At 41.4% G+C, this 23,724-nt stretch overlaps 1 protein-coding gene across 1 annotated transcript in view; it reads right to left on the bottom strand.

The window, feature by feature from the left end:
• The window catches only part of FBXL17 (F-box and leucine rich repeat protein 17), a 1,470,176-nt gene that overhangs the window by 423,352 nt on the left and 1,023,100 nt on the right, over nt 1–23,724 (bottom strand). Inside the window, exon 7 of the mRNA XM_069226350.1 lies at nt 10,336–10,412. Within this exon, the coding sequence (XP_069082451.1) occupies nt 10,336–10,412 (77 nt within the window). The remainder of the gene's footprint in view (nt 1–10,335; nt 10,413–23,724) is intronic.

Below are 23,724 nucleotides of genomic sequence, written 5' to 3' on the forward strand. Positions count from 1 at the left end.
TCTCATGCTAAAGCACGCATGACAGGAACGTCTACATTGGCCTGAGCGGGCTGGTTTGATGCTGGCTCAGGCACAGAGAGACGGTGCCATTTCTCCAACCCGGCTGTGTAACAAGGCTGAGTTGGAGAAATGTAACTGCGCGTGTCAGTTTGGCCAGCCTAAAATGAACTGCCAAACAGTCATTCGAAATTACAAGTGCCCACCACTCCTCTACCCTGTCATGGCCCCGCCCTGCCCTAAACTCCCATGGCTCAGTCAGGCAGTGACAAATTTGTCACTGCCTGACTTAGCAGGGGATGATGCTCCTCGCTATTATGGAGGAGCTGCCCCTGGGAAAGTAATAGAAATAATAAACACTGAATCCGAAAGGCATGGAGCAAATTTAAGTCTGATTGATTTTCAATAAAAAAACTGAAGCCAGTATATAAAACTCTGATGTATACAATTTTTGGGAAGCAAGATGCTCTATCGGGGCTACTACTTACCTGGGTAGAAAAGGTATAGGAAAGTTATTAAGCCTTGGAAGGGAAGCAGTTGGAACACAGAAAACAAGCAAGAGGATGAGCATTGAGAACAAGGTTTAATTAGAAATACGATAAAGTCTGGAAATGAACCTTCTTGGTGCTATACATATGGGAGAATTATTTCACTAATTCTCCATTAGATGAAGCAGACCATAAAAGCAAACAAAAATACAACTTGTGAAGAGATGTCTAATTTGGGCAGCTTTTTATCGAATAACTGATGGTTTTAGGTGGTATCCCCGAAGACAATGTTTAGATATAAAACTGGCCTTCTGGTGTGTTTCATGACATAATACATCCAGATTTAAGAAAGCAGTTGCCAGTCAGGAGTTCTGTGTGAACTCAATGGGGCGAGCTCACAAAGGCATATATGAGTATGTTTAGTACTACTACTATAATACTGCTTCACGTGCTCTTAAATGTCTTTGTAAATTGGCCCAAATATCTCAAAACTGGAATATGCAAGCAATATCCATACATAAAATGATTACAAAAAGAAAGGACTCAATCCTCTTTGTGCTTTTATAAATAAAGAGTTGAACACTATCAGGGCCAACTCAGAAATGCATTTACAAGTACGACAAGCAGTACTCCTGTAACACAACTTCCTTTACCTCTTAAATATCTTTAGGAAATGGACCAGAAATTAACAATTACTGTAATTTTTACACAACGTGTATGGGAGCTTTCCCTTGACTTTTACCTGTTGTCTTGTGAAACTTTGTTAGAGTAAAGTCTACATTAAATGCTCATGGTTGCAGGTGGGCCTACCTCCTATTCAGGTACTGCCCTAAGATGTTTGGGCCCCTTGATAGAAGGGGAAGGTTGAAGCCCTCATTAATTTGCTTATGCTGTGTCATCAAAAGAAAGGACCTTACAGTAAGTGATATTATTCCATCTCTACCCTGCCTACATACCACACAGGGCTCGCTGCCTTCACTCACATTCTGCCTGGCAGGTGCAATGCAAGGTGGAGAGCTCAGGGGAGCCCATAAGCAGAGCTCACACATTGAGAAACACATTTTAGAGCTCCCACGAATCAGTAAGTAAAAGTGGGGTAGTGAGAGCAGCAGGCAGAGATCACTAAGGAAACAACACACAGCTTCAGGCAGATGGTTGTGAGGCAGACATAGTTAAGTGAACTGCATGCAGAGAGCAGGCAAAAGAAGGCCCTAAGGAGACAGAGGTCACCCCATAAAGGGAACAATTGATAGAGTGCAAGAAGTGCTTCAAAGGTCGCTGTATAGTGCAGCACATGTAAACAATTCCACTGAACCATATAGAAAACAATTTAAAAACTACATCTGTGCTTTTGTGATGTTTGTTGAACATCCTCAATGGTGCATTCCTGACCCAGATAGGGTGTATCTGATTCAATGACAATAAAACCTTCTGAACAGACCCAGTTTATTCAGGCACTAAAGTGAGGTCATATGACATGCCACCACACACCATCAAGTTCTGCCATACGAACAGGAGTGGCAGGTTTTATTGCAACCCACAATCAATACATTGACAGGCAGCTAAACTGGCAGCAGAGCTCAATGCAAAGGACAGCCCAGAAACGGGGAAGGGAGGAGTTTCATCGGCACAAGACTTTTGAAACCAATAGGCCACTCTATAACAATGGCTTGCATAACTGCTGTAAACTAGACACTGAGGCTTCTCTCCCTTAACAGGCTGACATGAGGACAAGCAGTGTTTCCGTTCATGAGAAATTTGTGTTGGGAAAAACACCAAAAAACAAAATATAGAGGCAATTGCATATATTGTGGGTGCTAGTTAAATTGTTACTATGGGGATGACCAGCCTTTGTCATGGGCAAGTCTTGCCCAGGCCTGGGATGCCCAAATCAGTGCAGGGAACTGACTGCATCCAGTTCAAGCAGCAGTCTCCCTCCAACCAGGCTGATAGCCTCTATTAGACCTTGCACCCTTGGCATGGTTTTTCCATACCTTTTTAACTTCAATCCTCCTGTTTTGCTAACTTTGTTTTTGCTAGCTTTAGGACTCTGCACACTTTACCATTGCTAACCAGTGGTAAAGTGCTTGTGCTCTTTCCTTAAAACATGGCAGAATTGGCTTACACACAATTAGAACATTTAAATTACCTGTAAGTCCCTAGTAAAGTAGCACTGCCTGCACCCACGTCCTGTAAATTAAATGCTACTCCTGGGTCTGCAGCACTGAATGTACTACCCCATTGCAGCCTGTGTGCAGTTTTAAACATGGCAAAATAAAACGTCTGCCAGGCCTAATCCTCCTTTTTTTAAACATGTAAATCAAACCAAGGGTGGGCCCTGAACAGCTTAGAAAGCAGGGTGCAGTGTGGTTAAAAAAGGTCATGTATCTTTAAGCTTTACATGGCCTGGTACTGAAAACCTCCTAAAGTCATTGTCCACTACTGCAAGGCCTACCACTCTCATAAGATAATATTAGAGTTACCTTATTACATTTAATAAGCTGTAATTTCCTACTGGAAGCAAGTGGACAGGTCGAGCTTGGTGTCTACAGAATTCATATTTTTTAGCACAATTCTGAAATGCCACTTATAGAAAGTTAACAAACACAAATGATGGACGGAATGCGGAACCAATCAAACATTCACCCCTAGTTACAAATCTGGGTTTAATCCATCAATTCTTTTGCTCACCATGCCACCAAAGTTTTGGACCCAGCCATATGCAAATCAGTCATGGCAACAGTCCAGCCTGAACTGCCAGGCCAGGCCCTCCCTGGACCGGAAACAAGCACCCTGGGACCGGTTTCTGGGTATCGCCCTTCATCAGCCAGGCTAGCTTGAATCCAGTGGCACAGTGAGCCGGGACCCATGCCTGGGGATACTCGGCGCACTTATGGCGATAAAAGCAAACAAACACAAAAGATGGACGGAATGCAGAACCAATCAAACTTTCACCCCGTCACAAATGTGGGTTTAATCCATCAATTCTTTTGCTCACCATGCCACCCAGTTTGGGCCCAGCCATGGGCAAATCAGTCTTGACCCTGTTCCCCACAGAAACAGTCCAGCACGAACTGCCAGGCAAGGTCCTCCCTGGACTGGAAACAAGCATCTTGGGACCGGCTTCAGGGTATTACCCTTCATCAGCCAGGCTAGCTTGAATCCAGTGGCACAGTGAGACCGGAACCCATGTCTGGGCATAGCCGGCGCACTTATGCGACAAAAGCAAACAAACACAAAAGATGGACGGAATGCAGAACCAATCAAACTTTCACCCCGTCACAAATGTGGGTTTAATCCATCAATTCTTTTGCTCACCATGCCACCCCAGTTTGGACCCAGCCTTATACAAATCAGTCTTGACCCTGTTCCCCATGGGAACAGTCCAGCCCAAACTGCCAGGCCAGGGCCTCCCTGGACCACAAACAAGCATCCTGGGACTTTAGAAAGTTAGAATTTTCTTGTTGTAAACATTTGATGCATTCAGCCTGATCCTGGGTCATGTGACAAGGTGTAGCTGACAATTGGTCTTTGTGTATTGCTCCCGGACAGTAAGATTAAAGGAAGATAGGTGTTAGCGAGATGGGCTAATTTGAGTCAACGAGAGGGAGGAGCTGTCACCTAGCACACTTGCACATCATAAAGGTGCTGCCTGACACTGGTCTATTGTGACCCCAGACAAGCTGGGGCCAGGACTGGGAGGAAGGGGATGCCTGACACCTCAAGTGGGTGGAAACCTCTAGAACCTTCCCCCACTTCAAAGTGGACAACAGGTATAAATGTTGTACCTCAAACCCCAACTCTCAGTACACTTTAGGACCTGTGTACTCTGCCAGGAAGAAGAACTGCTGTGGTGCTGAAAGGACGGCCACTCTGCTAAACTGCTACTCTGAAGGACTGCTGCCCTGCTGTGCTGTCCTGCTGCCTCATGGACTCGCAGCTCCTCAGAACCAATGCTGCATGACGCATCTCCAACCAGAAATCTCGCATTGCCTTGGCCGTGAGACGCAACTGTGACACGGTACGTCGCAACACTTCGCAGCCAGGATTTAAAGTACTCTTGTTTAGTGGGCCTGGATGAGCCCCTGTATCCGACCCACACTCCATCATGGTCAGGCTGCACTTGTGACTCTGTCCCTGTTTATAATGACCAGATATCCACAGTTGGCGCTCTGTGCTTTTTGGCTCTATATTCACTGAAATTTTTCAAATTGCAATGCTCCAGTTTTCCTGGTTGGAGTTTTGTTGTTTTGGTCTTGATTTATTTATTAAACTGTACTACATTTTTCTAAACTGGAGTGCGATTTTTCTTGTGTTTAATTTTTAATTTATTACTGTTTGAAGTGCTGCATAAATACTTTACACATTGCCTAATAAGGGCCTCCAGTCAGCCAGCAATCATACTTTATATACTGAGCTAACACACTGAACTGAATACTTATGTTCGATTGATTTCTTTTTGGTTCATTCGATACAGTTCAAATATGGTGTAGCACAACCGAACATCTTAAAAATCCACTGAAAGTAATGAATATATGCAGGAAAAAGCAATTTACATCATACTGCACATACATCACATATTCACATACCACCACAAGATACTCCCAAAACAGAGGTTCAGTCAAGCATATACATCAATTCATTAAAAATAAGATTTAACAAAAAGCAAATCTAATTATGGCAATGTTTAGCTTTTCAGATCACTGCACGAAAGCCCATAGTCTCTAAGTAGGGTTCACCATATCAGGGGAAAATAATGACGCTTTCCTGCGTGGGGCACAGGATTACAAGTTCATGCAAACAGTGTTTTATTGTCACTAGAGAAAATCCTGTGGGATGCTGTCATCAGATAAATTTAAGACTACTCATCAGCTGTAAAAAAACAAAAGGTGATACGGTGGTGTTTCGGCCACTTTGCAGGGTCTATAATTTTACTGAGGCCTTCTTCATTACTGAGATTTGTATTGAGCAACTGTCATTCTGGCTTCATTTGTTCGTGGACTCCATGAAATTATGGAGTGGGGATCTTTGACTGTCTTAAAATGTTTCTTATTGGTAAACTCAAAATTAGCCCTGTCTTCCGCTAGTTTGAAAATTGTTCATGGTATCGTCTTTAAAAATGGAGTGCAATTTCATTCTGTCATTTATTTGGCATTTTGAAGGCAGCTGGCAATGGACCCACGCTGCATTTATGGCATCTGGTCAATATGCAGTGTAAAACAATAACTGTTTCTGTAGGCAGGTGCTTCAGCCCTTGTTTAAACTGTCTGTAACTATCCTCGTCTTTATTACATCTCCTACATATCAACACACTTCACAAGGGTTGGGGTGACCTCACTTCCCAAAACAATTAACCAGACGATGATGAGTTGTAAGCAGGTGCAAGGAAATCAGTCAACTGTGCATTTAAAACAAAAGCAGTTAGGTAAAGGCCAGTGTCCTCCAATTTGGTGCCTGACAGGAGCTGACCTAGGGGAGATTCGGATGAGGCGAGAAGGAGCAGCGTTGTATGAGTCTCAGCCGCAACACAACCCAGGTGGGTGGTTAAAGTAAATCTGGTTTCTCCTCGGGCGCTATATGAACAAATGACATGACTGACTACAGGCAAACTGTGCTGGTAACCTCAGCACAGAACCTGTTCGCTTGGTAGGAAAACATATACAGGCAACAGCAGGATGGCCGCTGAGGATTTGCTAGTGCTTCTTAGTAAGATGAGCACAAGCAACCGATATCACATCACAACGGCAGCGATGTGACTGGAGGAGAGTCCCCTTTACAAAGGTGAAATGATGAGAAAGTGGGGACCGACGGGTATATGTGCTAATGTTTAGGTGCTAAATATGTGAAAAAGGAGTAAGGTACTTGGACAGAGATTGTAGGATGAGCACAGAGTTTGTAGGGTGAGCACACAGGCTTTGAGGGAGAACGGAGGTTCCATCAGAACGTAGACGCAAAGAATGGTAAATGACACGATGCTACATTATGATTACATTTTTACACAATACAAACAACCTTTTAACACACGCTGCCAAATGTAGCTGCTGGTGAGAGAAATAGGTGCGGAAGGTGGAAGTGTTAACATTAGCATTAAGGCAGAATGAAGAGAAATTAAGGGCAGACCAACCAAGACTGATTTTAGTGAAAGAAACCATGGGAACTGCAGAGTCTGGCAATACTAAATTACTTAAATCTGCAGATACGAGCAACAGCAAAAATATGGGTAGATGCCTCCCATGAACAACTGCTGCTGAAGTCATAGCTGCTGGAGAAATGCTGGTACTTGTGGGGCCATCAAATACCTGTTAAAGTCACTACCAGCAGCAAGTGCTGCAGAAGGAGCAGCTAAGGGGTTTCAGAAACTCCCTCACTTAGGGAGCATTGTCTGTGATAATCTGAGACCCCCACCCATACCAATCTTTACAAAAGAGACCACCATGCCCAAACCTAGGCAGGTATCAGGGAACTAGCAGAGTTTCCTGCCAAGGAGCAGTGTGGGTGAGGGGCTGGCGAGTAGGCAGAGATGACGAGGAGATGCCCTGCGTCAGCTCCTTGGACTCTGGATATGAAGCACCTATGCAGAGCACCTTCTGTGACAGACACTACAATAGCAGCTGTAGTGGGAAAGAAGCCAAGAGTTCCTCCGGGAAATGTGGTTCTCCATCACCTGCTGGCCACTGGTACAGAGCAGTCAGAGTCTTCTGTGCACTACTAATCCCAAGACGGCAAAGATAAATAGGCACACGCCAAGACTTGAGCGCAGCTGAAAGAGTGAGGGAGATGCCCAAGTACAGCTTGGAAATGTAGTTCAGAGCCACCAGCTGACCAGTGGACTGTGCCCTTAGCAAACTAGATGACTCAAATGCTGGAGTTAGGGCTGCAGAACGTGGTTCATTTCTAACATATTCTTCTGCATCCTGTACCACTGTGACTTCTGGATTCGGAGGTGACTACATTATTGACCATGGCATGAAATGTAGAGATCTGCAAGTAGAGCTGATCCAAAGTGTGACAGGCAGTTCACAGAGCTAATGCTTCTAGAAGGCTCACCCGTAAGAGCCACTGGTTGAAAGGGGTTAACCACAGGACACTTTTTTTCAAATTATGTGTATGTTGTGTTTATGTTTGGTGTTGTGTGCTGACAAGAGCTCTGGTAGAAAGAAAGCTGTCATGCCAGAACTAAAAAACGTGCTAAATCACAATCTCAAATAGTAAAAAACAGCTTTTCATGAATCAGTCCATCCACCACATCAATTTAGCTATACATATAGCCAATCACACCTTTCTACCCTTTCATTTATAGATCTATCCACCAATCGATGTCCACACCAAATGTGGGTGTATGCTTTCGGTGTGTCCCTCTATGTGTATAGGTCTGTGGACATGGGTACTGGTATCTATGTTGTTTGGGCGCACTGATAATTGTAGGCATGCATGTATGTGTGTATTCATATGCCTACATATATTCTACTCGGTCTAGAGATGTAGATGTGTACCACACCCCACGTGTGTTCACACTATACAGAAGTCAAAAATCTATTGGCATTGGCAGTACTAGTTTATTTTGGGCTGAACACTTTAGTTCATTATTTTATTGATGACTTCCTTTGCCAGACAAACTGTACGATTTGAAATGCCATAGTCAATGTAATCTAGAAAACTCGCAATTGCATACTTTTTGTGATGTATCTAAAAGTAGAGCAAATAAGCGCGCTCTTGACCAGAAGAAAACAAAAAAGTTATGCAGGACATGGACACTGTGATTGCCTGGGAAAAAACATGTATGAAGCTAAATTAATAACACCCAACATTTTATAATTGTAAAAGACAACGGAAGCGCGATCAGACGTTCTCAGTCCAAACGCTGCTACAAACAGGACTTAAACGGTGAAGGACACGCTTCTACAAAACCTTTTCACCCAAAAAGATGATCATGTGGAATCTGCCCTTTGTGAGCGAGCCGCTACAGTGCACCTTTCAAGCTCCTTTATAAACGAGTGCCAAACAAGCTGGTAATCGGTAATCCAGAATTAGAGTGGAAAATTGGAAAGACAGCCACACAATGACACATCTTCTCATCAACATAATTCATTTGACAATCGTCTCCTCACAGCTGAGGACAGTCCAGCGCTCCTTAATAACCCTCATTGTTGCCCCTTCAGAGAGCAACTTTCTGTTTTGCTGCCCCTTCCAATTCCCATTTTTGATCTCCTACAAATAAATGAAAACATATTATAATTAATACGTTTCGGAGCGTTGGCGGATGGATAAACAATACACTAACTTCTGAAGGCAACCGCGCCATCTGCCAGACTACTAGTGGGCCACCACGTGTTGTGCCGAGGCCGCCCCCGCAGGGGGCATAAAGGGCCGGCGCCTTAACGGCCGCCTTGGCCCGGAAGGGACCGGTTAAACCGGTTTGGGGAGGGCGCGCCCCAGTGAAGGAGCAACGCACCCTCCACCCCCTAGGGTGACCATCAGTAAGGGGGGGGTCCGTTACGACCCCACCAATAGTGGGGGGTTTGCATTTTTCAAACCCCCCAATAGAAACGTCGCAAGTATGCAGGGGGAGGGGGGCAGAGGGGGCATTTAAGGCGAGCGTCCTGCAGGCCCCCCCAAAATCGGGACCATCGGGGGCAGGACAACACGCTCGCCAGCCAGAAGAAACACCACCCTCCCACCCCAACGGAAAGGCATACATTCACAATTACGGACAAGGAAGGCGGAAGGCAAATAAAGTTTTACCAAAAAATCATTGGAGGACACACCAAGTAAGGGGGTGTGTGAACAAAAACCACACACCTTGGGATGCCTCACGGCAGGGTGTAAAGTGGCAAAGTAAGGGGTCTAAGCGGAACACGGCACTCGCAGCCCACACCGCCATGTTGGATGGCAGGGCATTTAACACACCAGGTAGCGAGTTGGGCCTATTTCCAAGAACGGAAGGCTACCCCCTAATAAATAACAGGGTAAAACAAACACTGTCGGTGAGAGCTTTTCCATTGAAAGGAAAATGGGACTGCCAAATTCAAAGGACAAAAGGATGAAGGACAAAGGTAGGCCAGGACTTGAAGGCCACCAGTCACTCACGATAAATTGTGAAATGGAGAACCTAGACGTGTAAAAGTGTAAAAAAGAAAGTATTACAAGATAAAAAGTTTATTTGACATATGTGCTAAACGCTTTTGATCAGTGACCAGTCTGCATAATCATTAAATACGTTAACATTGGGCAGTCACACGATCGCTTGTCCACACCAATAAAGCGGCCAATTGATTCTATATTACAAAATGTTGCTAAGGTATTTTTCATGCTCATAAGTGCACGGGCTGTATTGCATGTCATGTGGTTGTTATTGTCTGCTCTGTAGTGTGCCAAGTGCGGGAGTTATAGACTACAGTCAGCCGCGCAGTGCCCAAGATGGCGGTCAAGAGACAACTGTTCAACTTCAGCTACGGCAGATCTAAGAGTCTGGACCTTTCGTACGGAAAATGGCTGCTTGGTTTGTTTCAATGGAGGCAAAACTCCAAGACAAGTACTAAATAAATTAGCCAGGGTATAGTTAAAATTTTACTATTTGCTAAGAGACTAACTAATGTAATTGTTTTAAATCTATCAGTACTTCAAACCAGCCAAGGCTGACGAGTTGGTACTAGACACTCACAAACATGTCCTTTCCAGGAACCAGTGCTACTAGAAGAAACAGTTCTCACTGTAGACTGCACACGTCTTGCCAGTAAAGAAAAGATACAACATGGTGTGTCAGTATAAGGAGAAGATGTTCCCTACTGACTCGTCAGGAGTCAAAGAGGACAAAAGTCAACACCTTAAGTGAAGCAGCAAAAGTACATACCGTAGTCTGTGATATTACACGACACTAAATACAGCTCTTTCAGGTTGTGTCCTTCCTTCGCAATAACTTCTACACACCTTGAATACAAAAAAGAAAAACAGGCGTCAGTTGAAGGAACGCATATATAATTAGACAACAATTACATAATTGTTAGCAATCACTATCATGTTGTCAGGTAGATAATGCTGTGGCCCGTATATTCAGCAAATGGCACGCTCTACTGCATAATACTGCTAGATCATGCAATTCCAAAATCTTCTTAAGTGATATATGAAGGGAAGCCTGGCCCTACCTGGTATAATTTACCAATAGTTTTAATTAAGTTAAGGATGCTGTTATTGAAAACAGGTCTGGCTGTTGTTCAACCATCATGTAGTTATGTTTCCTACTATTTAGAGGCGTTACATTTTAGGAAGGGCTCATTAGATTTTTCATGTAGACCAGTGGTTCCCAACCTGTGGTCCGGGGACCCCTGGGGGTCCTCGAAGCCATCTCAGGGGGTCCGCCAGAGCCTAGAAAATAAAAAAATATTAACAAATATTGACAAATTAGGTCCCAAGCTTCCAGTAATGACTCAGGCGGGGGTCCCCGGATTCCCATGATGATTCAGTGGGGGTCCCTGGGTTCCATTAATGTTAAAGTGGGGGTCCACAGAAATCAAAAGGTTGGGAACCACTGATGTAGACAATAACACAGTCCCATAAGGAAAATTACTGGAGTTCATGTAACTGATAATATATTGTGTCAATCCTCTGAGCTATTAATGCTCGTTTTTATACAGCACCATGATTCGGTTTTCTATCTTTTAACCTGTGCCCATAATCTTTTTTGATATAAAGCCTGGTCAACAAATACTTGAAAATGCAGTGTATTTACTTATATCATTTGTTACTATTTTCCCTAAGCAGCTCAGCAGTTGTAAGTAGCTGCTATAATATTAACTTAATGGCTTAATTCTAATGACACCTTTGTATACCAAACCTCTTAATGTGGTGTAGCATTAGAGTTAGGAGTATGGAAAGATTGCTGTTGATCATTGACGGCATACGTCACCTACTGCCATGCTGAACTACGGCTGCCTTTAATCTTGTTCTGCGACTGAAGTGTGTCTCCAAACAAATATTTCAGTGGGAGTACTGCGTTGTTGTAGGCCCCCTCTTTTTTCCTGTATTGAAAAGTGCCGTATGGCCTGGTTCCCTCATCCCACTAACAAGTGCTTTTATACCCCAAACTCAGAGAAGTATGAGGATTCAGAGCTCAGTAACTCATGACCATCTCCTACCTGCTTAGTGGCTAGGGACGTAAGAGGCAGTCATCCAAGTTCTGCCTGTGACCTGGTCAAAATCAGGGCATGCGACCTTTTGCCCTTGGCAAGGGGCTACAAGTCAGATAGGGCTGCACTCAAGAATCACCTCCTACTGGGCACTCAATAGCTCTTTGTTGGCCATCTTGCTGTGCCCCAGCTGGCACCAACCGTCCGCTACAAACTTGTGCTCAGTGCCCAAACCCTGGCTGGGACACAGCATGATGGCTAACAAAGAGCTACCCTTAATTGATGGATGTGTAAAATAAGGACACCTAACACCTGAACTGGGGATGGACATAATCACTAGATGATAAATAATGAAGTTGATGGCTGGACCGTAACATGTGCCTATTTAATACCTGTGCAACGTGTCACACCTTTATCCATCCAGCGAATATCATGTCTAAGAACGCTAACAAAAGATTAAAGATGGTTATCATGAAGACAAAATACCCTTTGTCGACACCAATACAAGACAAAAAATTGCAAAACTATTGCAGACCTTATGTTTTTTTCAGGGGTTGGGAGCCAATGTTTCTCTGAGTTTTCCCCATACAAAAGCTCAGAAATTTAAGGCAATTTCAAATTTGATGTAATATGCACTCTGACTACCAGTAGAAAAATATCACTATTTCGAACCTTAAGACAACTTGGCTTCATTTAGTAAAACCATCGCAGCACAGGCACTAATAAACAACTCTTTGACTAGTGAGCTACTCAAGAACGAGCATCATTCCCTTTTCCAGACCATACAATAACAACTAACCCAAGAGCCACCTGCCGGAGTATTTATAGAGCCAGATCAACCCAAACAGACCCATATTATGATCTCTTCTCTGAAGAGTAAACATACCGACTGACCGCATCAGACCAAAGACTCCAGAAGAATATCGAGGAGGCAATCATAACTCCCAAGAAATCATGAATTACCAATGCTGTCAATTAAGTGGAATTTATCAAAAATCACTCTGCCCAAAAACACTTTGGAGATACAAGGCTTTATTAGCAGTGACTGTCTAACTGAAACAGTTTTTGCAAGAGAGCACAGTAACAGTCCTCAATGGGTTGATGATACCTACATTTAAAATGCTCATCCAGAGAATACAAAAAAAGAAATAAGTTGCCCGTATTCATCTTAAACTCAAAGTTTGAATATATTTCTTAAATATGTAAGTGTTTGGTGTACTTACTATTAACCCATACAGCTTATTGGTTGTTGAAGATATTTAACACCAACCAGTATACAACATTGGAGTTATTCAAAATCACCCTATTTTGGCACTCTATGGCTTAAAAAGTAATAATAATAATAGGAGACTTTAACCAAGTGGTCAATAGCCCAACCAGCTCAGAAGATCAATCTTTAGAAATTGTGTTCTCCCCATACCATTACGCATATGATTCTAGCCCGGAGCTAGTTAGATCACTCATTATCCTTTTGACATAAAAACCGGTTGCATCAGGCTCACTCCCAACACAAGTTAAACAAAATCCCAAGTGCGACGCTTCAATCACCTAAGGGCAGAGTAATGCCACATTCCTAAAGAAAGTAGTGTAACTCATTTCCAACATTAAATCTGGTCTCAACTGCTCGTAAACTACTAATTCATCTTGCTTTGTTCTGTGTTAAAAGCAGATGCTGCTCTCCACCTCTTGGTTTGGAAATTATCTTTTTCATCTCATGAAATGTGATTTACACTACTTTCTTTAGAAATACTGCATTGCTGAATGTGTGAGATTTGATAATGTTGAGAGCTACATGCTGTGGACGGCTAGGAATACATTAAGGGCATTTTTTTTTTTTTTGAGGTGGGTATATTTGCAACAAATGTTCATGTTGTTGAGGACCACATTACTTTACTTTGTAATGTGTGCATAACAAAATGGTTACTGCCATGGTGAATGCGGTTTTCACTAGGTTAGAATGATCTTGTACATTAATAGAGGACAATGAGAAAGTGAGATCATGAATACTTACAATTGAACTTGGATTTTTTTTTTAATGCTGACTTTGTTGTAGGAATGTGTAGGAGTTATTTGCCTTACTGGAAGTGAATGTATTAATAGCAGAAACATAGTTATATGTTGATTGGGAACATTTGCCATTTGAATTTGCAAGCTACAAAGTGGTGATGTGCGGTTTTGAGTAGAGTAGGATGGGTGCGTTGGCCAATATGAGATAACGGATCCCTTGAAACCCTTGAAGAAGGGCAGTTATGCTACCAGATCGAATAGCGGGAATCACAGTTGTTACATTTTTCTCCGTAGGAAATTGTGAAAGCGGCAACACTCACTATTAGTTTGGACTCTTTTTTTGGTATCATACAGATCTGTAGACTAGCCCATATGTTTTAATTAGATAAGATGCCCTTTTAAAATGTGGCACATAAGATGCCAGAGGTTTGCTCTTGGGGGCAGTGATTGAGAGCTTTTTGTTTTAAATGTAATTAATGACACAAGTACGATACAAGCTCTATGATTTTTCATTTCTGATTTTTCTGATTTTGAACATGAAGTTTTCTATTTTAAGAAGTAACATCGAACAATGTTCTAAGATGGCGTCTAGGTTGGAGGATGTAAATTACGTAATGAATAAGTGTAACCAAGGGAGGGTTTGGGACGATAATGTGTGTAGGCCAATCTTTTCGCTTCCGGTATTCGGAGTGATACAGACTATGGAATATGGTTATTATTTTAGAATTGTGGGCTTAGTTTTAGATTTGAATAAAAATAGCTGTAAACACCTGGAATTAATCAGTTAAACAACAGATCGTGTCAGGAGGGTCAGGGACGAGGATTTATGTATGTCCTTAATTTCATTATCCAAATTTTGAGTGATGCAAAACAATGGAACATGACTCTATATTGAGTGGTGTTTATTGGCTTTGGGTAAACTTAGGCTTATGAGTTACCATATGTATGAGTATGTATATATATGACTATGACATTTTAAGATGTTGCACCTGCAGAAGAATTTTGTATATAACATGAGTTGGAGAATTTTTTTGCATAATGATGGAAGTTATCAACAAGAGGGTGGTGGTTAGATCTTTATTAAATAGCAAATAATACAACTATAATTCAAGTATTGTAGTGATCAGCATAATTTGAATACTTGGTAGTAGATAATGTTACCGATGACCTGCAATTGAGTATGATATCTTTTTGGGCTGATCGTAATTATGGCCCCAGTTTGCGTATCTAAAATGACCACCAACTGAAGTAATATTTAGATTTGGGTTCGCAGCTTACGTACGATACAGGAGTATGTTACACAGAGGTTACAACTGCATCTATTATGAGGAGCCCTGCTAGTTGATTACAGTGTCAGAAAAAGTACTGTTCAAAGAATATGGGTGTCCTACATACTGAGGTGAAAGTATGTAAGATGTTGAGATACACAGGCCACCTTGACAACAGTTGTTTTTCATTGCACTCAATGCAGGGTGGGATATGTGATATGCTTGAACTGGCTTTCAAGAGGGATTGTGAATAAAGCATCATCATAGTAGTTGGACTAATTGCTCAGTATGAGAGGAAATATCCACACACGATAAAATACTATTTGTAATGCCTATTTCAGGCTTTAGATGAGCTGTAATACTGGAATATAACACACAGAAGAATCAAAACTGTGATGACTTGCTACTGATGTTCAGCAGAATTACTGTAAGTGGGAAACTTGAATTAATCTTAAAGCTTGTGATTATATAATATTCAGAGTGACTGCCTTAATAGTTGGTTATTGTGATTACATGGGTTGTTACTTATTTTGCTACCTACTGATATATACTTGGAGAACAGATTGGCTCTCCGAATGATTATATGTTATTTTTTAACAATATAAAAATGTCCAGTTTGTACAATATATAATTTTGTACTGTAGTGATGTTGAAATGGATGTAAACATGGACCACCATGGATTTAGCAAGAACTTTGTAACCGCTATTTTAATATGTTGTAAATGGATGTTTGTATTATGTGATTGGGATGGTTTTCATTGCAAATATTTTTTGTATGTATGCTACCCTGATGAAGTCCTTTTGTGGGATAGGTTGACCCACTGATTGTGGCAAGTGGAGATGGAAACTGAAGAACAAAATTATATATTTTTTATACGCACAAAGACTGTGATTGGCATCTACTAGGCGGATCCTGCAAACATTGGAATGTTTCAAAAACTGCTGATTGTGAAATTTTATTAACTCTAACTTGATAATGTGATAAAGGACTTGATGGAGCGTTGGATCTCAAATACATATTTTCGGTTTACAGCGTAAATCTTTACATCCTATCCGGAAACAAAATCCATGCTTACTATGCCAAAGGCAGGCGGACCTTGATCGTAAGAAGGGAATTAATGAGAAGCTGCAATTCAAAAAAATCTATTTATTATCATAAATCAATTATATTTTCATGGGAGCTTTATGAAATCTATTAGTCATTATTTCTTTCTTGAAAGTCATCAATATTAGTCAATAACATATAAATGAAATAAAGAATAAAGCATAAAGCACATTGCATAAAAGTTGATCCCTAATATAAACTATGGAGAGTGAAAGAAAAGAATCAATTAGAACATATGAAGCGTTCGTAATTCAAGATGTGAAAACAAGAAGCTTTTTATATATATTTTAGATATATTTTAGATCATCAGCAGAACGTCCCATAAGGAGAGGTGCAAGAAACTCCGTAGAGTCTCCAAGCAGCATAGATTCAGGCAGGGGAAAAAAAGGGTCTCCCAGAATAAATCTGAGAAGCAGAAGCAAAGAGTCTGTGTCAGAATAGATCTGAAGTGAAGGGTTCTGTCTTGCTCTAGGAACACACAGTTATAGAACATTTTTCATATCAGCAAGTGCAACAAATAGTAGCAGTTCATAGTTGTCTCGTCCAATCAGGCAGCGGTCTCATCATGGGAACAGGGCAGCTTCCGTCATCTAAGCAAACTAAAACAAAGAGCTTCCACACATGACACACAAATGTGCTACAAATTGTAACATGACTATCAAATCAGTCTTGGATCCCAGCGCCTCTCACTATAAGATAGAAACACTATATAGCTAGGTGAAATAATTCCCTTTCCCATACGCTTCTACTGACAAAACGAATTCATAAAGAAACATTCTACGGAAATTACACTAAACATTAATACATTATTATATATTACGAAAACTATGCCTAAAAGTTGAAGAATAGCTCTTTTTTTTATTAGGTCTAAAGTCTTAGCTTATTTGCATCACTAAAAGTTTATATCTCACATGCCTGACTTAGGTCAGGGTAAAAGAAAGAAAAATGCATTATTCATGGATTTTTGCAAAAAATATGTGGCTATGGAAGCCTACTGTTTGCCTTAGTGTTTGAAACACAGTTGTTTGTCTTTAGCCTCAACATTCTATTCTACATTTTAATTCCATTAATTTTCATTATGTAAAACCTTCCTGTAGGCTGCATGGAATTTTGAGTGCTGACCTCTATTTGTATACTGTTCACAGACTTGTTCCTTTGGGGGTTCTATGACAGTTGAACCTTGGAGGTTAAGTATCATAACTATTATAAAACTTAAGGATCTGAACCTACGCATTGATTTAGGAACAGAGCTGCCAGAATATGTTGTTTGTATCTTTTTGAAATTGATTTGTATTTATCCTTACTCTACTTCATCACAATTGGAGTTTGGATATAACTATAGTACATATCACATTGTGCTTGAGGGTTAGAGTTAAACCCGGAGTTTAGCAATCCAGCACCTATACCGCTGTAACTCTTCTTGAATTATCCAGCGTGAGATGATTTTTAATCTATATGTATAACACAGTAAAAATGTTTTTTGTATTGCAAATAATTTTGGCCCAGTTTCACAAATCTTCAATTCAGTTGCTGTCTGAAAGTTTTGGGGTGGTTCTTCAGGTGGGGGCAGAGAAAAAGAGTAGGTCCCAAAACACTTTTTTGTCATGCAATTTTCCATAGGGATTTTGAACACAACTACAGCCTGAACCTCTGAGGGAAATTACACCAAATTTGGGAGAAAGACAGATCTTGGTCCAGATAGAATGCTTTGAATCAATGTAAATCTATTTTGTAGTGGTAAGAAAAAAAGGTTTATGTATATCTAGGGATGCAAAGGGTTCTTGGATCTGACAGATGTCATGCTAAAATCTGATTGGCTGCCACCACTTCAACCAGGAAGTGGTGGTAGCCATCTTGGGACACAGGACTGGCCAGAGTTCCAAGAAAAATGTTTAAAAATACACACATGGGGGCAGGTTAAGAATACCTCGACACCACTAGGCCCAGTGCTGGGGTCCCCCAGGGACCCTGCAGAGGGCATAAACCTTTTTTTATTTTTGCCATAAATTCACAGAGGATCTGTGGCAAAATAAAAAAAAGTAATAGGTGTTCTGCGATTGTTTTTGTAGCCCTCCAGGTAGGCCAGATCCTGGGAGGGAATTGCTTTTATTACTATGGGGGTTGGGTGTGCGTGTGGCCCCCTCGCCAGGCTGATTTCAGTCTCATGGACCAATCCCCCAGGGTCCAGACATTATTGAGAAGGAAAGGGGGGGAGGGGCACACAACACCTTTTCCTGCTAGATTGTGCCAAAATAACAAAGGGAGGGGGGTTGTGTGGCTCTTCTCCTGAACCCATTAATGGCCTTGTGTTCCCCTAAACCTGCATTTGCTCTTACTTGGTGGTAGCAATTTGAAAGTTCCCCCAAGCGGGAGCAAACACAAAGTCAGCTCTCTGCTTGCAGGAGCTTTAAAAATGCTCCCACCAGCTGGGAGCGGACTTAATATCGGTTTCTTTGCCCACAATGATGCGGGCAGGGAAAGATATAGAAATATTCCTCTTGTTTGCAAGGAGCAGCATTTTTAGCTGTTCCCTGCAGGTAGGAGTAATGACGGCTCCCACTGGAAGGCGGGGAGCAAGCTTGGACCATGGGGGCCTGGGGGCTCTCCTCGTGGCCCCCAACGAGGGCACAGTAGATGCCCTGGGTTGGAGCAGGGCATCCACCTTTTGTTGGCTGGGCCTGGGGGGGTGGGGTGGGGTGGGGATGAGTTCCCTGGGGCCAAAAGTGGCCCAGGGATGGGTGGCGGGTGGCCCCCTTCCCCCTTTGCTGATTAGCTGGGCCCAGGGGGATAGGGTCCCTGGGGCCAAAATTGGACTGGGGGCTGAATGCCCCTTCCTCATTTAAAAAGCTGCTGGGCCCCGGGGGATGGGGTCACCAGAGTCAGCCCCCCTTCCCCTTTACAATATGTCTGGGCCCTGAGAGATGGGGTCCCGGGGCCAAAACTGGCCCTTTGAGGGGAGCTGCGTGGCCTCCCCCCCATAAATATAGTTGTAGGCCTCGGGGGATGAGGCCCTCTGGACAAAATTGGCCCAGAGAGGGAGACACGTGCCCCCTTCTCCCCAAAAATGTGCAGGGACCTGGGGAATGGGGTCCACGGGGCCAGGATCGTCCTGGGGAGGGGGCTGCATGCCCCCGTCCCCATTAAATATAGTATGGGCCCTAGGGGATGTGGTCTCTGGGGCTGAAATCATCCCGTGTCCCCCTCCCCCTAGAAAATGAGCCAGGCCCCGGAAGATGGGGTCCCCGGGGCAAAACCCGGCCCAGCGAGGGGGCCTGAAGGTTAGGTGCCTTTGAGGGGTTGTCTGCATGCAGAGGGCTACTTTACGTAAAAAAAAAAAAATATATATATATATATATATATATATAGCTGTTGTTTTATTGTGATCCTGCATCTTCCGGTATATATATATATATATATATATATATATATATATATATATATATATATATATATATATATATTGCATAGCGTTGCTTCTCACAACAAACACAGAAGAGTCTTTACACCATTAAAATGCACAGAGTACAGCAAATAAAAACACCCAGCACGTTTCGGTCCTTCCTGGACCTTGATCACAGGTAATTACAATAGCTGTTGTAGTTACCAATAATCAAAGTCCAGGAAGGACCGAAACGCAATGATCGATTTTATTTGCTGTACTCTGTGCATTTTGATTGGTTAAAGACTTTAAATTTTGAGCCCAAGATTGGTGCATTGGTGCAACTCTTCTTTGTTTGTTGTGAGAAGCGCCCCACACACACACACACACACACATATATATATATATATATATATATTTGTTTTTTTCATTAAAAAAAAAACAAAGGTTACAGGGACGTTATAGTTAGGTTCAGATTATGCACACAAAAAACATAGAAATTCAGCAGTTATAGTTACAGTTATCTCAAGTAACAATAACTCATGCCCCTAGGTAACTATAGGTTGCACCTTCACCAAGCACTGCTAATTAACCCACATTTTACATCAGTTATGACATCCTCTATGAGATCATTGATAATATCACTGCAACATTTGTAATAAAATTATTGATGAGAAAATGGGGTGGGAGGTGGGAACGTATGTTACAGTTACCTTAGGGCACAAGTAGCGCATACAGAAAAGTTGGAAGAAGAGGAGACAACACATAGGGCCCAATGGGAGTACAAACAAGGGACTAAACAGCCTAAAGTAAGTAATGGATCAAAAACGGTGGTAAATCTCTTAGACTTAACTTTAAATGATTCTGAAGTGGAATTTCTTTCTTTAGGTCTTTCCTTTTTCCCCATAGCACCTTTTGATTACACACAAAATCCATTCAAAGTCCAATCAACCTTTTACATTTTTTAGGAAACTGAAACTGAAGAAGTGGTATGTCACAAAACCCATGTTAATATTCACTTAGGAGACTCAAAGTCCACTGAATTTGTGCATAAAACGTTTACATACTTTGATGTGAACTTGATGAGAATGCAACCCCAGTTTAAGGCCTTTTTCTCAATTTGCCACTGGGGCAACTCTATTGATATTATCATGAGTTGCCCCAGTGGCTTTAGACCAAAGTCAATATATCTGCCATCAATTGTTAATGATGATATCAATGTCTTTAAAAAGCAAGCGGTGAAGGAATTGAGTAAACTGATGTATAAAATCTTTGCATGTTGGAACAACTTAGAACCTAGGCACTGGGAGTTCATTAAAGCATTGCAAAATAACAAAGAGATTGTTAAAAAAAAAAAAAAAAAGTTCTGACAAAGAGGGGAACTTGGTCTGTCTCCCAATGAGAATGTATCTGAAATAAGCTATAGACAGTTGTGTGATGGTTCTAAATATGACAAATCAAGTAAGGTAGAAATGGCCAGAGCCAGTCCGAGTTATTGTGAGAAACGTATGGATTAGAAAGATCAAGATCTTGTTGAACGGGAGGAATATCAGTTCCTTAAGGGTGACTTTCCGAAAACACCTGCTCTGTACTTTTTGTCGAAATTGCACAAAGATCCAATCATTTCTCCTGGAAGGCTGATAGTTTCCTCAAGAAGTAACCTTGATCGAAAATACATCTAAGTATGTTGATTTCTTTTTTGTGCCCCTTTGTCGAGGCTCTCCCCTCATACATTGGAATACAGGTCATTTCCTACGCCTCATTAATGACATCACTTGGGAGGAAGACTTTTTGCTGATGTGCCTTGATGTTAACAGCCTATATATATGTATAACACAAGACCTAGGGATTCAAGCATGTAGACACTTCCTCAGGGCTAGGTCACTCTCTTACCTCTTATATACAGAGGTGCTACTTGAGATGGTTTGGATATGTCTAACCAATATATTTTTATATTCTATTGTCAAAGAAATGTATCATCAGACTCAGGGTCCACGACTGGCACATGTTTCACTCCCAGCTACGTGGGTTTATACTTTGGCTTGTGAGACGAACAGGTGGTCAGTAACATCCTTCAGTTTGACGATCGCATGGTCCTCTGGGTCAGATTTACAGATGACATCTTCTGTATCTGGAAAGGCAATACTGATTCAGCATATGAGTTTGTCAACATTTTGAATGAGAATACTTTGAACCTGACATTTTCTTGTGTTATAGACACAGTGGAGATCGAATTCTTAGATGTACAGGTACATGTACAAGCTAATAAACTGGAAAGTAGGCTGTTCAGAAAGAAGACAGCAGGAAACAGTCTACTGCATGCCAATAGTAGTCATCCACTTAGTCTTGTACACAGTATCCGCTATGGGGAATTACTCAGAGATAGGCGCAATTGTAGCTCAGAGATAAACTTCCAGAACTTAGCTCAGACTATGACTAAGAAATTTCTCAATTAAGGGTACTCTAAAGCTTGTATTAAAAATGCCTTAAAAAAAGAATAGTGACACAGTCTAGTAACACACCCTGGTACTAGAACCACAATTCAAGGTAGTTTCACCTGTGGGAGATGCAAGACCAATAAATACAGTGAGAAAAATAAATTAATTACATTCAACATGGTTCCAAAACCATTTAAGATTAAAAAAAATCTTTGACTTGTAACTTGCCCGTGTGATAAATATACATCAGTAGTACAATAGATGGTGCAAAGAAACAGGTTATGGAGCATATGCGAGCCATCATTCATGAGGATAAAACATACACAGTTGCAAGACATTTTAAAGCAGAACATGAGAAGAAAGGCGACCTCCTTAATTTTCTGGCTCTAGATAAAATCCCATTATAGGAGAGGGGTGGTAATAGAACCTTAGTACTGAGGAAACTGGAATCTAAGAAGATTGTTGGTCTTAATACGCTTCATCCAGTGGGCCTCAATATTGATGATTACTTGTTTGTTCATGTAGGCTGAGTAATGAGAATGATAGAAGCATTTTATGGGGGGGCTTGTCATATCTTTGTCTTGTATGTTTGTTACGTTGGTGTCATTGCTTCAACCGTGTGTGGATATAGGCCAATAACCATTCATCCTTTTGGATACACAAGCCATGATTAGGACTTGTTGTCCCTTGTTTCTTTTAAACATGTTTTTTTTAAATGTGTTCTTTTGATTATATATTTTAGGTATTCTTGCATGGAAAATGGATTCTGCTTGTATGGATTTTTCTGAGTATGAACACTATTGAGGGTGGTACCTACCAGAATGCACTGGGAGACCTGATGCAGGCAGTCAGGAAGTGGGCAACCCTAGCTTGTTGTAAACATTAATGAAATATATGTCTCACTCCTCCACGTTCCTGCAGAAGACTCACAAACACTCCAGGTGTAGCTTGTTTCTTGCATTTTTATTATGGCGGCTGCATACCCCAGCGCTCAGTAAGCCTATCTCAAGTAAGTGTTTCCTTGCCCCTAACCATCATGCTGGATACCCTCTAACATACCAGGACATAAAGGATAGATTAATGAATAAATCAGTGTTCCAATAACGTGGATCATCCTTTTTAGTCTTTATGACTTTTAAAAAGGGAAACTTAAAAAACAAAACAAAGAAATGACATATAACTTGACCTGGGATTCACTTAACATATACTAACCAAGTGTCAACGATAAGCAGTAACAATTATCTAATGGCAGAGTGTAAAACAACTTGAATTACAAGAGCTAAAGCTGAAGAGTAATAAAGGCCCAGTGGGTAATCCAGACGCTCCATAAAGCATATCGCCCTTCTCAGTTAGCAAGTTATCTTTAACACAAAGAGGACAAAAAGGTACAGAAAAGAAAGCAAAATGCGGTGTGCATTATTTTTAATCCTACTCCAGTAATGTTACAAACTCAAGTAACCCACAAATGTTAGAATCATAAAAACAAGCATGCCAGTTTCCTTCAGGGGCTTTTATTGAACAAATTCAATAATAATATGCCTACTAGTATCTATATTTAGTGTATTGTCCCATGATGAGGCATAAATCAACTCTCAGACATTCACACACAATGTGCTCCTCATCCATTTTCGACCAATGTACCTGTTTTCTTTCACAATTCAACAGGTATTTTAATTCTAGCCTGCAAACAGAAAGTTCATAATCTCCACCAGAGAAATGTTTTACACCTCTAACCACACCATATAATTTTAATAAATCTCTTGTTTTTAAGAACATCTCTGAATTGTCTAGCTAAATGATGTGTTATATCCACATTTTTAATTCCCTTTAAGTACTCCAGCATTCTCTTTTCAGCTCATTGTATATTATTTTTACATCAACATTTAATAATGCGCACTTAAAAATCGGTGGTGCATGTG

This window comes from Pleurodeles waltl, chromosome 1_1 (genome assembly GCF_031143425.1).
Source record: "Pleurodeles waltl isolate 20211129_DDA chromosome 1_1, aPleWal1.hap1.20221129, whole genome shotgun sequence".
Lineage (NCBI taxonomy): Eukaryota > Metazoa > Chordata > Amphibia > Caudata > Salamandridae > Pleurodeles > Pleurodeles waltl.